Source organism: Athene cunicularia (genome assembly GCF_003259725.1).
Source record: "Athene cunicularia isolate RWA chromosome 14 unlocalized genomic scaffold, athCun1 chr14_part1, whole genome shotgun sequence".
Lineage (NCBI taxonomy): Eukaryota > Metazoa > Chordata > Aves > Strigiformes > Strigidae > Athene > Athene cunicularia.
This window is the reverse complement of record NW_020799118.1, coordinates 16,290,417-16,308,016: the sequence shown is the minus strand read 5'-3', so window position 1 is coordinate 16,308,016 and position 17,600 is coordinate 16,290,417. Positions and strand designations below refer to the sequence as shown.

The 17,600-nt window shown below is 44.8% G+C and overlaps 2 protein-coding genes across 2 annotated transcripts in view; one reads left to right on the top strand and one right to left on the bottom strand.

The window, feature by feature from the left end:
• Positions 1 to 9,221, top strand: part of CCNF (cyclin F) — a 13,132-nt gene extending 3,911 nt beyond the window's left edge. Inside the window, exons 5-17 of the mRNA XM_026859227.1 lie at positions 223 to 416; positions 774 to 827; positions 1,370 to 1,474; positions 2,031 to 2,108; positions 2,491 to 2,642; positions 3,283 to 3,447; positions 4,089 to 4,212; positions 4,490 to 4,670; positions 5,116 to 5,203; positions 6,151 to 6,282; positions 6,578 to 6,679; positions 6,864 to 7,033; positions 7,582 to 9,221. Coding sequence (XP_026715028.1) covers positions 223 to 416; positions 774 to 827; positions 1,370 to 1,474; positions 2,031 to 2,108; positions 2,491 to 2,642; positions 3,283 to 3,447; positions 4,089 to 4,212; positions 4,490 to 4,670; positions 5,116 to 5,203; positions 6,151 to 6,282; positions 6,578 to 6,679; positions 6,864 to 7,033; positions 7,582 to 8,036 — 2,000 coding nt within the window. The 3' untranslated portion in view covers positions 8,037 to 9,221. The remainder of the gene's footprint in view (positions 1 to 222; positions 417 to 773; positions 828 to 1,369; positions 1,475 to 2,030; positions 2,109 to 2,490; positions 2,643 to 3,282; positions 3,448 to 4,088; positions 4,213 to 4,489; positions 4,671 to 5,115; positions 5,204 to 6,150; positions 6,283 to 6,577; positions 6,680 to 6,863; positions 7,034 to 7,581) is intronic.
• A 234-nt stretch (positions 9,222 to 9,455) lies between these two features.
• On the bottom strand, positions 9,456 to 16,609 carry VRK3 (VRK serine/threonine kinase 3; the record flags this gene model as incomplete). Its single annotated transcript, XM_026858974.1, has 11 exons — positions 9,456 to 9,817; positions 10,486 to 10,634; positions 11,071 to 11,186; positions 11,407 to 11,527; positions 12,276 to 12,408; positions 12,587 to 12,679; positions 13,018 to 13,120; positions 13,602 to 13,686; positions 14,410 to 14,476; positions 16,324 to 16,376; positions 16,561 to 16,609. Coding segments are annotated over 10 exons (969 nt in total), but the record flags the coding sequence as incomplete, so codon positions are not given.
• Positions 16,610 to 17,600: the final 991 nt, after the last annotated feature.

Genomic DNA, 17,600 nt, shown 5'->3' with positions numbered 1-17,600 from the left:
CCCCCCCCCCCCCCCCAACTTAGGGTTCTATGTGTCTAAAGGCTGACTGTAGTAAGATTTTTCTTCTTTTGCTGTCTCCATGATTTTTAAGGCTCTAAAGGGAAGATACTGTTCAATCTTTTCCTGATTGTATCTTATTGTCTGTCTTGGTCTGACTAAATGCTAAGCATGTGCCCTGAAGAAACTAAATGATTTCTGGCTTTTTTTTTTTTTTTGGTTCAGTGTCTATCTCCGATGAGGGTCGTGCAGAAGTGAATGGATTAAAGGCATCTCATTTCTTCAGTCTGGCGGAGCGTTTGAATGTGTGTGCAGCCCCATTTATCTGGCTTTTTATCCGCCCACCCTGGTCCTTGAGTGGAAGCTGTTGTAAAGCTGTGGTTTATGAGAGTCTCAAAGCAGAGTGTCAGCTGGAGAAAGTAAGATTTCTTTCTGCCCTTGTCTTTAACACAGGCTAGTAGCTGCATGTAGTTATTTTTGAAGAAATATTTTTGTTTCCACAAGGAGCTCATATGCTTTTGTTGCTTAAATGACTGTGGATCAATCATTTTAATGAATTTATTGTCAAACTACACTTGGTATTTCATGAGTGCCAGAGGCCTGTACTGTCTCTTCTGAGACATTCAGTACTGTCTCAAAAATAGCAAAACCCTGAGAAAAACAGGGGTGAGGAATGATTGAAAGGCAAACAAAATTGTAGTCTGGAATTACTAGCAAAAATTGCTATTGTTCTTTGTTTATCTTTAACAATGCTTTATCTTAATCTTTATCTTCAGGCTCAGAAAGGATCTATTCTCCACTGCTTGGCTAAGGTCTTGAGTCTCTTTGAGGTGAGTGGTGTTTCTGATTTGTTTGGGTACTTTTTTGGTGATGCTGATGCTGTTACCTTGATTTTAAAAAAAAAAAAAAAAAAGTCAGCCAAATGCTCGCATATTCCTCAAGTGTCCTAGGAATTTCTGCTCTCATGAGTTTAATTTATTGGTTGTTTAAAGGAACATTATCAACTTAGTTTATTGAATTTTACAAATGGTGAAATTAATTTTGGCTTGATCATGGGCTTGCAGTGTGTTCAGGTCTCAAAGGAAGCTTGCCAGTCATAATGCATATTAAAAAAAAATCCTTCAGTGGCAAGCAAGCCAAAAAGCTTTTGTCTAGCTGAGGAAAACCACTAACTGCTTCCTGAGCCTGGATCTTCATGTGGCAGCACTGAGTGGATGTGGGAGCACCCTTCATAGTCTGAAGGGGACTCACAACTGGTTGATTCTGCTCTGTAACTCTCAGTACAGAGCGTTTCTGTACTGAAGCTTCTGAAGTGAGATCTGGCATCCACTTGGCTGGACAGCAAAAATATCATCATGCCTTCTGTTCTTAGGATGAAGAAAAAAGGAAAGAATCCCTTGAAATGTTTGAAGAATCTTCAAAGCAGGGTTGTTTAAAGAGCTCCTACCTCCTTTGGGAAAGTAATAAAAAGGCAGCTGTAAGTAGTATTTTTTTTGTCTCAAAACAACTTTTTCATTGTAACTTCTGGAGCTCTGTTATGTGCAATGAACATACACATAAAGAAATTGCTGTTTCTCAGAGCTTACCTTCTTCATGAAGAGGGAGAGCACTAAGAGCTCTCTCAAATGAGCTTTGGTGTCTGCCTTGGTGTTTAAAGTAAGTGAGTCTGCGAGCAGTTGTAGCCGAGGTGCAAGCAGAATTTCCTCTGCTAAAGGCATAGGCACTGCTGGCTAGTGATCATATGGCTCGCTCCTGAACAGGAGGGGGGAGGCTGCCTGCATTGTCACTAATAAATCTGCCACAGCTCTCATGTCAGAATCCTGAGTGACCTTTCTCATTTCCTGTGAGACCTTGGGCAAGAACTGAAGAAAGTTTCTTAAAAACAATGTTGTCATGATGAGAAACAGACTGGTTGCTGAAGTAATAGACGTGCCCACAGGCAGTGTTATTTCTCTGGATATTAGTACTACAGTTCTTCTGTTCACTGTGTAAAGGTAATGCGGTTTGAAATCTGTTTATGTTCCCTGCTGTAGATGTCAGATCCTGGCAGATACCTCCAAAGTCTCAGGAAGCTACGAGACTATGCAGCAAAGGGCTGCTGGGAAGCACAGGTAAGACTGACTTTTCCCAGGAAAAGAGCCTGTTTGGTCTTTTCTATGCTGTATTGTAGGTTCAGACTCCTCCCTTTAGAAGCAGAGTCAAAACTGCTGAATAATATCTGTATTTGCATGTGTGTATTCACTTTGTAGGTTCCCCTCTTCTGGAAATACTGCATGGTTGTGCTACAATCTGAGTAAAGTTGCCTATTTTGATGGCCTGAAAAGCCTGCCCCCAAATAATTTGTGCCGTTTAAGCCAAACTAAGAACTACTGATTCAATTAGTTTGTCACGTTCGCTCTCTGTTTTCAGCAGGAAAACTACAGAACCATGTTGTGCTGCTTTATCTTGCATTTGGTAAAAAAAATACTTTCTTTTGTGTTTTCTGTACTACAGATAGCTTTAGCCAAAGCTTGTGGGAATGGAAACCAACTAGGATTAGAAGCAAAATCTTCCAGTGAAATGGTGTCTCAAATCTTTCAAGCTTCCCTTCCTATCAGCAAGCAAAGTATCTTCACTGTGCAGAAAGGAATGAATGAAACAATGAGGTAAAAACTCAGATCCAGGAGTCAGGACACACAGCAGAAACCGTTGCCTATTTCCCTCTACATCTGTAGAGGGAAACAAATATAGAATGAGGTCTGTTCGAAGATGGAATCTTTTGCTTTACGCTTCTGTGATGCATTATGTTCAGTCAGAGAAACACATGACATTTCTCAGAGGAAGTATCAGAGCCCTTAATTCAAGCCCCGCTGAAGAACTGCAATGAGGTGTGTGAGGGTTTTTCTGAACTGTAAGGTCTTGCGTTTGTCAAGACAAGTTCTTCAAGGACCAGAGGCACTGTTTGACCTGTTGAAGCTATAGTTACTCTGGTTATCTTAAGTGGCCTTTAGCCTCCTAATTGATATGCCCTACACTTTCCTTGTGCAAGTGCATATTATAGGATAGTTTCTAATTCCATTTCACAGACAACTCGAAACTGTTGACCCTTCGGAAAATAACAGACCTCTGGTTGCAAATCCTTATCTCAGTGAAACATGTCATTTTTCTGAAAATTCTTTTAGTGAAATTTTTTGGCTTGAAACTTTTGAGTGGAGAAGGGACTCTAACTAGGTGTGGGGAGGGTGTTCAGCATGGGTTTAAATGGCTTCTAACTGCACAGGTTATGTGTCTGTTCTTCTTGTCTAGGTACATCCTGGTTGACTGGCTGGTAGAAGTGGCTACCATGAAAGACTTTTCTAGCCTGTGCCTTCACATGACAGTGGGATGTGTGGATCGCTATTTGAAGCTGAGACCTGTACCTCGGGCTCAACTCCAGCTCTTGGGAATAGCCTGCATGGTCATTTGCACACGGTAGGGGTTCTGACTAGTGAACAGAGGTGGTTATTGTGATCATTCAAATTCATTTCTGCAGCTCAAGTGTTTTTTTTTCTTTTCCCCTCCTTGCTAGTAATAATACTGGAAAAAAATCTTTGGCTACCCTCTGCATTGACTGGTGCTCGAACTGTGTTCACATACGAACACAGTCTCTGCAAATGAGACACAAAATGGTAAATCCTTGAACATGTTTTTAAATACAAAAAGACTCCATAGTGGTGGATTGGTCTAAATGCATTCCATCAGCAACTAAGTATTTCATGCCCTATCAGCATGAGTAACCCTCTGAGGAACAACTGCAGCAGTGGTGTTACATAGTTTAGTTTATCCTGAGGTGAACCACTGGCACCATGGAAAACTACTCTCTGTGTTTCCTTAATATCTTGCACCTTAACCTAGGAGAGGTTTCATAAATAAGGAATTAGGAATGTTCTAGTAGGTGGTTCCAGCTTAAAGGTGAAATAAACTTCTTTCCTGGTCTTACCTGAGAAAGTACCTTATAAAGTTGTTTAACTCTCTGGTCGTCTTGGGTGCATTTATCTGCCACAAAACCATTAGTGCATAGGTGCACAAATTCCCTTTCTTCTGGGGCTGACTGTTAATATTTAATATTGCAGTTTCATCAGCAAAGAGATCTTGACAATACGGGAAGCTGTGTGGCTAACAGACAACACATACAAATATGAAGACCTGGTCAGAATGATGGGTGAGATCATTTCTGCCCTAGAAGGAAAGATAAGGGTGAGTTTGGAAAGTGGATGGAATATTTCACCCCTTGGGCTGCTGTTGAAGTCAGGCTGTTGCAATCAGCACTTCTTGTTATCTAAGATGTTGTATTTTTATGTGAGTGTTCTCAATCAGCTGTGCAGATCATGCATATTTCAGAGCATGCAAATAGCCTCTACCTTTCTGTAGAGATTAAATTTTGAGTTTTAAAACAGCATCTCCTGGAAACAACTGTTCTAAATACTTGGTGCTCATCTTGTATTGCCAACCTCTGTTCTCCTTTCTGCACTAGATACCTACCATTGTGGACTACAAAGAAGTATTGTCAAACATAGTCTCACTGGAGAGAAGAACTCTTCACCTTTACAGCTTCATCTGTGAACTGTCACTCTTAAACACAAGCCTTTGCGTGTATTCCCCAGCTCGGTTGGCTGCTGCAGCACTGCTGCTGGCTAAGATACTCCACAGGCAAGGTAAGGAACCTTACCTTAAGTGGAGCTCCAGCATGGTATGTCAGCCTACCTTTGCCTTTTTAGGGACCCTTTAGGGCTTTTTTGGTGTAACTTTGTCTTTAAGCAAGATGTCCCAGTCGCTTGGCTGGGGGAGGTGGGGGAAGAGGAGGACAAGATATAAGACTGCAAAATGAAGAGTTGGGTTCTATTTTGCCTCTTAATAGCTATGACAAACGAGAGTATTAGCATCAGACTATGCAATCTTTGTGTTTAAATGAGATTTCTATACTTAGGTTTACCTGCCAAACTGAAGTTATATCTATCCTTGAAGCTAATTGTGAACTGAATGAACTATGTACAGACATAAGCTTGTAAAGACTGTGATCTTTATTCTGTAAAAATAAAATCTGTCTGATTACAGAACTACCAAGCTTCATGAAATGGTAACATGTATTTTCTTTTCCAGCACGCCCCTGGACCAGCCAGCTGTCTGAGTGCACCGGTTTTTCTCTTGAAGACCTGTTGCCCTGTGTGCTAAGCCTCTACCAAAAGTGGTAATAGTTCTGGAACTCTTCTGGGAGGGCACATGAGTACTTGGATTCTAGTTGTTGCAGCCTGTCCTGGTTCAGCCAGGATAGATTACCAATTTTTAATGTGCAAGGTTTAATTCTTGCCGGGATGAGAGAGCATGTGGCTGTTGCCCCTCCCCCACCCGCACTGGTCGGGCTGGAAGTTAAACACAGACCCGGGCTAAAATAACAAGAAATTTAATACAACAGAGTGATAGAACAATCTGAACAGCAACAGTATCAATGGTAACAACAATAAACAGCAATAACAGTGAACAAGACAAAAAGATATACAGAGAAATACCGCTAAATGATCACGGAGCAAACCCGCCACGTGTATGGCAAAAACCAACACCAGAAGCCAAAGTGAAAAGGCTCTGCCCCTGGACCTGACGTCAGCATGGTATGAATAACCCGGCTGGAGATCCCTTCCCCCTCTCTCTCTGCTGGGGAAAACTTTATCCTGGCTGAACCAGGACACAGCCATGCTGCATCAATAGAGTCAGCCTAGTGAAGGAGGTGGCTTTGGGAAACTGCCTTGCTCTCCCCACCACAAGGCCCTGAGGCCTGGGGGCCAGCTCAGGGACAGCTATTCTGTTGCTCTCAACTGGTAGGGGGCCACAGAAAATGTGATGTTCTTCAAGGCTTAACAGGTTTCAGCTTGACAAATTCAGAAGACTGCAAATGGCTTATTGGTGAGCTTCAGAAGGAGTTCCAGTAGCAACGTAGCTCACTTCTGAAAGAGTACAAGGCAAATATCTTGTTTACCTCAAAGAACAGGAAAGGAGTTAGATGCACCAATAGCCCTGGCTGGCTGCTTAGCAGCTCTGCTGACACACCAACTTCCCTAGCACAGAGCTGAGATGGACAGAGAGAAAGTATTTAAACTGGCATGTTTTGTTAACACTGTTTCATGTAATCGTTCTTTCCAGTTTCCATGATGATGTCCCAAAGGATTATAGGCAGGTGTCCTTAACTGCAGTGAAACAACGATTTGAAGATGAGCGTTATGAAGAAATAGGCAAAGAAAAGGTGGGTGAGCTCTTTGTCTTCATTTGCTGCTGTCTGACACCCAGAGCAAAACTAGCATATGGCGGGATGTGTAAGCTTCAAATAATGGGAAGTGGGTTCTAACCTTAGACTTTTAGAGGAGAAAATATGTAATAAAGTGGTAGTTTTAAATTTGATAGGCAGGGAGTATAACTGCTCTGTTTGAGTACATGTGGGAAGAACTCACTGGGATAGATTTCTCCTAGAAAATAAAGACAAATAGCCTCCTTCTGACTGTTTATTCCTTCTGGGAAATTCATGGTCTCATTCTTACTGGCTCTGATTTTTTTTTTTTTTTTTTTTTTTTTTTTTGGGTGTGAAACAGGGGGACCCAGAGCCCAGTCTCTTGCACACGAACATGGTGGAAATTCAGACTTTCCTTAGCTCCCCTGCTGGAAAAAGAACTAAAAGGCTAGTATAACTCATCACTGTACATGTCTGAAGATTAGCATGAGCCTTTCTTCCTCTCTGGTATCCTGAGGTTTCACTTTTAAATATGATCAGTTTTTCTGTAATTACCTTGACATACCTATTAAAAGAGCAGGAAAAGAAGACTTGGCTTTTAATGTGCAACTTCTGGATTTTCTTGCTACAGGAGGAGGGAAGACAGCATTCAGGATGACAGAGGCAGCTTTGTGACTACACCCACAGCAGAGCTATCCACCCAGGAAGAAAGTCTTCTAGATAACTTCCTAGACTGGAGTTTAGATTCCTGCTCTGGTTATGAAGGTGATCAGGAAAGTGAAGGCGAGAGAGATGGAGATGGTGAGAGTTTTATTCTCCTTATAAAAAGACAAGAGAATTACACCTGTCTCTTTCATCTTTGTTTAAAACTTCCTCAGGCACCAGAAGCCTGAACTTTTCAGCTGAAGACCAGTTGGGAAAACTCTCTCCCTTCCCCAGTGGTTATAATTGTTACACTATTTTAGAGGTATATATCTGTTCTCTTTGTATATACTGCTTCAGAATACGATGAAGGGTTTTCTAGCTGCTTAGCATTTCAAAGTGAGACTGCTTTCAGGTATCGCTGGTAGTGGACCAAATGTGATGAATGCCTCCCTGTGTTAGAAACAGTTTTATCTGTTTGTTTTACTAACTCTGGGACTGGCTGTTCAGTTTCTAAACAGCTCTTAGTATCCATCTAACAGTCTGAGGGGGGAAAAGTTATTGTTTTAAATGAGGGTTAACTTAGTGCTCTACCCTCCCCTCCATAAGTAGACACGAGGTTTACGCTCTTGTTTTTTTCTGCTTGATTCCATGCTGAACTTGGTTGCTGAAATCAAAACTGACCTTTTCTGTTAATTGTTCCTCAGTGACAGGTCCCAGTGGGATCCTGGACATGACGGTGGTTTACATGGACCCTGCAGAGCACTGCTGCCAGGACTCCAGCGATGAAGACACCTTGACTGTGGCGTGGGTTGGGCACGCGCTACCACTGAGGGACCCAGATGACGCTCGCAGGCTGTCGGCGTATCTCAGCCCAAGAAATTCTAACCTGGAAGGGAGCTCAGGCTACTCTTCTGTCAACAGTGCCAGTCCTACATCTTCTGTCGAAGGCAGCCTTGGAGCATCCCTCAAACCTACCTCAGCACTGTCCCCCGGCAGTGCCATGAACAACGAGCTGTGCCTGCCTCACTACCTGGAGTCATGTTTCCAAGCAGTCTGTGCTAGGCCTAGTGATGGCAAGTGTGACAGAAGGCAAGTCAAGCGAAAAAATGTGGCAGAACACAGTGAAGAAAGGGTCAACTTGGGTTTCTTCAGCCTCTGATTTCTTCATGCTCTTTCCTTTTCCTGGAAACAGTATTTCTGTTGTAGTCACGCAGGGATAATAGTGAATAATTGTCAATACCTCCAGAAAGAGCCTTTCCCCTCAACTTTGTCTATGTCTGTCTTGTAGTTCTGTAGCTCACTTCTGGACCATTTCTTTCCTTGATAGTTGCCTTTTTAAAGTATCCCCTATTGTCTGATTCTCTGCAAATGAAGATTCTTTTCCACATTAAATTTTATAGCTTGTTATTTGTTATACCTCACCAGTTATTCCTTGGTGATAAAAAAACCTTGTCATGTTCCTTGCTTTGCTGTGAGGCTTGGCATATAAAAGAAAGGAATTTACTTTGGTTCTTAAGTTACTGGATGTAACACTATGCTTGAATTCTTCCACTTGAAAGACCTTTTTTGAGGTTATGCTGCCTTTTTCTTCTGGCCAGGTACTGCCTCACTCAGCTGGTGTTTCCCACTAATATGTATATACCATTTGCTGCACTGATATAAGGTTTTTACGGATATAATCTAGAGGTAAATGAAGGCTCACTGCAGGTCTGAGCTTCTTTTCTACCTACCTCTCAGATGGTTTTCATCCCCATTTGCCTCTGGCTCTTTGCTACATTTTCCTCACCTGAAAAATCCTTCTGTGCCTTAATGCCTCACTGCCCAGTACTACAGTAATGTGATCTCTGCAAGCTGTTTGTCTCTGCTGGAACACTGTGGCTGAACTGTCACCTCCAGCCAGTGGCTTCATTTCATTTCCTGTCTCGCAGTCTTCCTTGCTATTTTCATTAATGTGTCCTCAAGGAAAGCACACATCACTTGAACACTAGAAACAGGCACTTAGGACAGTTTTGTCTTTCTGGCTCCTAATTTGCAAGGGCAGCATATCCTTACCAAAAATGAAATCTGTGCTGCTTTGGTAACAGTTTGAAGAAACCACCTGCACTGACCTCAGCCTAGCAAGCCTAGGTTAAAGCTGCTTCAGCCTGTGAAGAGTAGAACAGCCTTCTCCTTACAGACAAGCAGTGACCATTGAAATACCAAGGTACAAGACTTCCAGGAGATGTCACTGAATTGAACACTGGAACTGAACTCCATGACTCTCTGGTTAGAAGTTACTGTGGCAGATGGCAACAATTCATATACATACAGTGTAGTGACTCTTTATAAAATGTTTTTTAATATAGATGTCTCACTGTTTTCTTCAATGACCTGTTGCATTGACCTGGGGCTTGGAGAACTGATGGGATGTTTGGGGATGAAGTCAGAGTTTAGCTCTGAGCCAAGTTCTTGTGATGAAGTTGCAGCTGAGCCTACTGACAGCATGAGCAGCTGGGAGAACACCCTGCCCCCAGAGCACAGGGCTCAAACCCCCCTCACGACCCCCCAGCAGCTCCAGAAAGACCTTGAACATGGCAAATAACTAACAGAGCAGCTCTGGGTGGTTGTCCACAAAGTTTATTACAAAACTATGTCATACCAGTGTAGTTAAAAACAAAAAATCCCTGATATAGTTTTCCTGTTCCAGCCTTCACCCCTCTCCTGCTGGCTACAGTGCAGGTCTTCAGCTACTGCATATGACTTCCCATGCAGGAGTGTCTTCACATTCACTTGTTACAGCAGCAGCTCAAAAGTTGGCATTAGGTCACATTAAAATGGGAATAAAAGATTTATAAAAACCTCTCTCAGTTCTAAAACAAGTAGGTAACAGTTAAATATCTGCAGGAAAGGCCTCATGCTGCATAAAGATTTGAACTCCTTTCCTGTACAAGTTCTCTTGATCTGAAAGAAAAGGCACAAAATTCAATTCCTTCCCAGGAAAAGTAAATTAGGTGATGAGGAGCTAGCTCCATGTTCTAAGGACTTGCTGCTTAATCCAGGGGCCCAGGCTGATGCAGCACTGAACTAAAATTAGATCTGTGTCTGTATCAAGCCTCAATTTTTGAGGTGCCTCAGGAATAAAACAGCACCTGGGCCTAGAGAGCCACTACTTACTGCTGGAAGCAACACCCCCCAAACTACAAGCTACTTTCTGAAAAGGCAAAGCAAGAGATACAGCCCAGAGCCTCAGAGTTTTTTAAAAAAATGAAAAAAGGAACAGATTGCATCAGTCTGCATTTGTTAACACTTCCACCCCACTGCAGACTATTCACCCTTTGCTTTATTAACCCTTGTATTCCTCCAAGGATAAGTATTTCCAGAAAAAGTTACATGCTGTAAGTCAGGCTAAGCCTGGATTGGCACTGGCCTGGTCTCAACAGGGACTGCTGAAGGGCTAGTTCTCCCTCTGCACATCAGGAGCAGCCAGGGCTCGCTTGGAGAGATTCTGGAGACCAGTCAACCCTGTCCTCAGCTCCTGGAGCACTGCAGGTCAGTGGCACTGCGCTGCTCCTGTGCTCACAGGGGGATGAGTGCTCTCTGCTGCTGCAATCCAGACTACTGGCACTTACTCAGGGCACCATTTTGATATCCACAGAGTCATAAGCTGAAGCTTTCATCTTTTCCAGTGCCTTCTTGAAGAGTTGCCGCAGGGCCTCATAGTCAGGCTTCTCCTCATACTCTAGTGCCAGTACTTGCCGCAGGTAGCTCTGCAGGGCATCTGCAAAGCAAGGAACATCACTGCGTGGAGCAGCACAGCAGCCGCAGTTGTCTTTACAAAGCTGCCAACTGGCCGCCTCAGACCTACCCTGGCCAGCTGCAGAGAGGGGAAACAAAAGCAAAGGCTAATACTAAACTCAAAGACAGGATGGGGAAATGACCTCTAGCCCCAAATATTCCATTTTTAAAGCCACCAGAACACTTGCATCTCCAGCAAGGCTCATGAATACAAACAATGGGTAGCAGCCCTCCTTGTTTTGCTGTAAACAAGCGATTTGCTCACAGGAGGAGCCTGTCAACCAGTCCATGCAATACCTGCTCACCCTCGCCAGGGGAAGCCACCCCAGACTAGCACCCCAGCACAGAGGTGGTACTATCTTCAAGTGCAGTAAGTCCTCCCTCTTCAAATCCCACTGTCACAGATAGCAAGCCCATACCTGGAATGGATCTCTGCCTGAAGCACAGTTGGAGAAGGCATTTCACATCCCCTTTGTACCTGGAATAATCAGTGCAGAGCACCGTCACATGAGAAGCAACAGAGCAGGCACACTGTCTGTGGCAATAGGGACAAAAAATAAAAAAGGCTGAATTCAGACAGCCACATTCTGAATGGAGCAGAAATCAGGGTTCATCAAACACCCTATGGCCAGGCTCAGCATTTACAGTGGGATTTACCCACATCCCAACAGTGTACTATGACTGATTTCAGTCACAAAAACTCCCTCACTGCTTTCTGCCGAGCATTTCCCAAGAGAGTAGATGATTTTTCCTACTTTTCCTTCTTCTCCACCACTCTTTCTACTTTGTCCAGTTCATCAGACCAAGGCAAGAAGCCACAGAGCCATTTCAGAAGACAATAGCCCAACGATTCCAGGTCACTCCGTCGAGATGGTCCTAATGGGAAGAGAGATTTACATGTGAAAAAACAGTTTGGGAGCATCCCAGATGAGGCCCTGCTAGCACCTCTCTTCCAAAGGTAAGGACTCCAGCACTCACTGCACAACCTTGGAAGTCTCTATTTGAGGTGCCCCTTCTGTAAAACAGGCAGCCTCATGAAGGGACAAAAGTCTAAAGAGCAGAAGGAATGCAAGAACTTCATTAAGATGTGCTCTATGATAGCAATACTCCTGGGAGCCTAATTCACACAGTTGAAGAATCACCACACAGCCTCTGGAGGAAGATTTCCCAGTCTGAACACTGGGAGAGAACATTCACATCCCAACCAGGAGAGGAACTGGCTAATTTAAATGCCTTTCCAGCTCTCACTGCTTCAAGGTCAGAGCAGAGCCTGCTGCAAATCTGTTTTGGGCAGGGATCCAGTGTGGCTTCAAACAGATCTCTGCTAAGCCAGCACAAAGCAGCTCTGTTTTCTATTCCTCACAAGCCAGCAGTAGCCAAGGCTCCAGATGGAGGAGGAAGATCCCTGCACCTCTTGCTGCAGTCACTGAGAGACCTGGCAAGTCTCAAAACAGCAGCCCAGAGAGAGGCAAGATAAAACAACCCAGAGGAATTTGGGTGCAGGCGAACGCCTGGAAAGCAGCAGTAACAGAAATGCCAGCAGGGAGCCCTAGCTCCAGAGAGCACTGCCACAGTAACAGCTCTAGCTGAGCTTTGCTGGCATGTGTCAGAAACCAAGACTCACCTGCTCCCTTGTGGCTGTCCAGGCTGATAAACTCTATCGTGCCTTCGTGGGGGGTCCTGCTGCCCTCGCGCTGAGCCACATGCTTCCCTCCTGGGCAGTAACGGAACGCATAGCAATAGCCTGCTAGGGTCACCTAGAAGACATCAAGAAGTACACACCTGAGTGTGTGTGTGGTGTGAATTCTGCTTACAGCATTGCCCACAATCCTCCCCCAGAGCAGCTGCTCGGACTGCCCTGCTCCCTGCCCAGCAGCAGGGACCAGCCAGCACTCCATCCCTCACCACGAGCCCGCCCTCACTGCCGCTCCCTACCTGTGTGAGGTCTGCGGGGTTCAAATAGATGTTCTCAGCTGTGATGTCCCCATGCACATACTCGTTTTCATGAATGTACTCCAGGCAGTCTAGCTAGGAGTAAACAGAAGAGGCAAGCACATCAGAACCACACAGACTCCTTCGGCTGCTGACCCTCCCCAGCTCCCCACAGCCGCGTGAAATAGCGCAAAAAGTACCACATCTCACAGCCTCTAATCTTCAAGTGTCAGGTGTCTCATTCTCCCAAACTCCCTCAAGGTGACACACTGCTCAGAAGATGCTACCCAAGTTTACAACAGGCTTGAGAGATACAACTTCAAAGACCCCAGCCAACCCCCTGGATCAGCTTGAAAACACCTTTGAAAGATCTGGAACAAAGTTACAGGCCTTTTCTGAAGAAGTGTCTTAGACAGCATTGGTTCTCTACATACCAGCCGGACTACAATCTGAAAAGCTGCCTTCTCTCTCAGTAGGTGTAAGCCATCATTCAGGACCGACTGAAGAGTTCGCCCTAGGTCAGAGAACACCAGAAACCTACAAGAGACAAGGGCTTAGCACATAGCAGTACCTACCTGACTTGGAAACCTCACAAGAGACGCTCATCAAGTGATCCACCTGGATTAGAACCACCCCCATTCAACTCCAGGTTGACCTGGGCAAACATTTCCTCAACTTTTCATAACAGAAAAGTTCTTGAAAAGGATAGACATGCAGATGTACAGCCTGAGCCTCCCCTTCATGTTAAGCTTAAAAGGTACGAATAAGGTGTCCCCTGGCCTGAGGGACAGAAACAGCAAAAGCAGTGACCACCATCAACACAATGACTGAAGGAAGCAGGGTAATGAGAGGGGCAAACCATCTGTTATAATAAATGAGGTAGGAGCAGTGCATAAGGTTAGGAGCCCAGGGGACAATGAAAGAAGGAACAGCAGACAGCAAGGAGAGAAGAAGGAAAGCCCAAGATGGCAGCTGTGGACAGAAGAGCTCAGCTGTGCCCTTCGCAGAGTCACCTCACCTGTAGCTATCCGTGTGCAGTCCAAAGCCAACGCAATTGGGGATTCCCAGCAACGGCACAGAGTGGCACTTCTTCCACTTCTGCACTAGAAGGGGAGAGAAGAGGACAGAGTGCAGCAGATGCTGCTAAGGAGCTCCAGAAGAAGGGAGCTCGGTCAGGGATGCCCTTTTTCCAAAGGCCTGCTCTGCCCTGGGCAGCACACAGCTGAAAGCCTCTCACACCGATTCTGTCCCAGAAACACCAGCCTAACGTGCTGCCAACACACACAGCACTGCAGAGCAAGAGTAAGACAAAAAGGATGCTGGGAATACCAGAGCAGGCTAAGGCATGGGGCTGCTATAGGGCAAGGTAAAACAAGGAGGGGGAGAGAGATGGAGAAGATTTTTACAGTCCTCCCAAATGCACAGGTTTGACATGAATTCCTCCATCACCCCTGCCCATGTTCTCTGGTCAGCTTTACTCCTGCTCATGGTTTTGGATCAATAGAGTAAATATCAGACAGCAGCTGACAAACACCCGTGGAAGGGGCACAGAAGAGAGAGGGAGTCAAAGCAGGTCAGGCTGCAGGGCTGAACAGCTACCAGTGAGATCAAGACAAAGCAGAACAAGAAAGCTTCAAAATGCCAATACTGTGGTGTCCTAAGGTACACAGAGGCTCCTGGGAGAGCAGGCTCCTGACAAAACTTCTCAGCACTCTGGCACTATCCAAGCAGTGAATTATTCTACCCTGGCCTGCCAAGAGACTCACATAATTGAGGAGAGAGCAATGCCAGTTTTCCTAGTCCTTGCCCTTCCAGTAAGCACCAACCTGTGCTTGCCTTCGCAGCTCGCTGGAAGAAATTCTGTTCATTGTAGATCTTGCCATCTTTGACATCCTAAAGGGAACAGGAAGCAGGAGTGTTTCTTCAGCCTGCTAGAAAGGGAAACTTGGGCAAGATTGTTACAAAACCTTCACTACTCATTTTAAATAAAGCCACACTAACCCCACCCCACCCCCCAAAAAAATATCAAATACTAGATCAGGAACACAGCTCTGGTCTTTTGGTTTGCTATTTAATGCTGCGCCTAACAACCATATGAACTGTGAGCACCAATACAGAACGAGGGAGTGGCTGTCTCAAGCTGGACATTTCAAGCACTACCATTTACAACTGTCTGAGGCTTAAAAACCGCTGGACAATGCAGACCTCCCAGTAACCCAGAGTGAGCTCTGGCCCCAAAGCTGCTGTTAAAAGGAGACAGATATGACCTCCTTATCCACAGTACAGATGAGGTTATTTCTGCAAACAGGCAAGTCTCAACAAAGAGCTGTAACATTTTATTCTAGCCATCAGTAAGTGACACAAGTACAAAAGCCTGTATTTGTGACATTTAAGTGTCTGGGTAGTGTGCTGACATACATACATAAAATTACAATCCATATTTTTAAATCAGCACTTTTACTACTGCTGTTATCGAGAGACCTGGAATGCACATAGTTTACAGTCAATATATGTTTGTCTATGCACGTACATATTCAACATACTGCAGCCTAACTTGGGACAGATGCTCGTGTGCATGGGAGGAAGCAGCAGTTTTATATTCTATCTGCTTTGATACCAAAGGCTTTGCCCACAACTGGCCAAGTCAGCTAGAGGATCAGCAGGCTGCAGATAACACAAATGACCATGTTCCAGATCTTTTATTCTGCACCTTGCCTGGTGAGCCCATCTGAGCCACCAAACCCAGGAGCCAAAATGCCCTCATGTGCCATATCACACTCCACAGCCCTCTGCAAAGGCATGGGCTGGGCTGTCAGATGATTAACAACCAAAATGCCAGAAGATGTCTAAGTGCAAAACAGAGGAGCTGGGAGCGTTGCATACAGTGATTACAGTTTCCCACCTACTGGTTATAGTTTTGTGGCACTTAGCTGTCTTTTCTTATTAACACTGTTTCTCCATCCTCTTAAATGTCTCTTCTGACAAAAGGGAGAGATTTTTCAAGTGCCCACAAGAGTGGGCACCACCAGGTGTGTGTCCCCCCTGAGCCATTAGTCAGCACTGGTCTTCCCATAGACAAGCAACCCCCAACAGCAACAGCAGACAGGAAAAAAAATCTTTTTGCTCTGTTTTGTGAGTCACTGGAAACCAATCAACCAAATTTCCATTGCAGAACAGCTATTACTGGAATTAGTTTGTTTCTGGAGAACTCAAGTTACTGGCAAGTGCCTAGAAAGCTGGCTTGGAACTCCAACGATAATTATGTTTGATTTTAAAATGTGTTCTAGCCTTACAGAGCCTCTCAGTGCTGGTTCATGACACTACCTCAGCACAGCCACCAAGTTCTAACCTCTCCAGTTTCCCCAGACTTCAGCATGGTATGCACATACTTGCTATCCAAGAAAAACAACAAAACACAAGTCTAACATTAATGAATCTAAATCTCTATCTTACACCACCAGATTCAGTTTTGGAGATTACTGAGCTTAGTGGATTGAAGAGCTGGGATGAAGGCTTTTTCATTTTTTTAATCCTCATACCTATTTTCTTCACACTTTCAGTGGAAAAGCCAACTTCTACTGGGACCCAAACATGACTCTCAGGAAATCTAAGCTGGAAGCGGCCTCTGGGACCACTTTCTCTGAATTCCTCTGACACTTTTAGTCATACAGGCCAAATGGGTCAGGCCCTGGACACAGTACACCATGCACTATTCCTTACCCAAACAGATCAAAACTCACAAGTTTGAGGGAGTATCTTTGCTTTTGAGGGCAGGTTCCAGATGCTGACTGTGCTGTGGAAGGATGAAACAGATGTGGTTACAGGAGCAGAGAAAAGAGGTACATGCAGCGTCAGCTGCATCATTAAACACAGCCCGTGCAGCTGGCTTTTACTTAACCTCTCCTTCTTTCACTTGATCTTTGCAAAAGTATCCTTTGTGCCAGCATCTTCCTAGATTACTACAAAATAATTCTTACCTTGCTCCAGAAGCACAGCACCCCTGACATGCTTTGAGTGCAGTTCTGCTTAAGTCACAGAAGCATCTAGGCATGGCTACAGTAGTGGGGTGCTTTGAAGGTGGCATGTAAAGAACAAATCATTAGTAGAATCTCAAAGGCACCCCCAAATTCATGGGCTGAGCATTCCCTCCAGCTCACTTCATAGTTTGTCAAGTCTGTAAGACATGCCAAAGTCCTTTCTGCTCTGCATGGATGTAAGAATTGTATGTGGCCTCCCCTCTCCAAAAAGATTTGCACTATTACTTGGCCTTAGGGTAGCTCCTCTTCTACTCTTAGACCAAGTGCTGTACACAGGTCATCTGCTGCTCATCACCCAAAGGGTGTTTCTAGAAAAGCACTCTGCACTATAATAACAACATTGATTTTCTCTTTTTCCAACATCACATCTTTCAAATGACATAGGTGGATCCTCAGACCTTTTTATGCAACAGCGTAAGTAATTAAGAGAAACTAAAGCCAAATAACAGGAAAATCTTACTAATAGAGAAAATTCCTCCTCAGAAGTGTTTCCAAGTTAACAATGGAGAATAAGATTAAAACCTTTTCTTTGAAGTTTACATCCAGACTGGAAAAAAAGATCAGCAGTCACTAAACAGTTGAGAAGCAGCCCAAATGATTTAGCTGTTTTCTTTTGGCCCCCAAACCAGGTTGAGAATCCCAAATTGACACACAGTCAATACTGTCACCACCTACAACACTGGAACTCGGGTACGGTGCTGGCAGCATTTAGGTTTTGAACTTAAAAAACAGAAAGAGCAAGCGTGGCCCCTAACGATTTGCGTTTCAAGTAACAGAGTGGTCCAGCCTCCTCTCGATCTTATGCCAGTGCTGAGCTCCGCACTGGCAGGGCCGTTACAGGGCCGAAGACCAGCGTGGGCACGCCAGACCCGCAGCCCAGCCAGCCGCGGCCGTCCCGGAGAACACCGCAGCCTGCCATCCCCTCCGCACCGCGCCGCCTGCTCACGGCGAGTTCTGGCCGTTCAGGGACGGCCGACAGC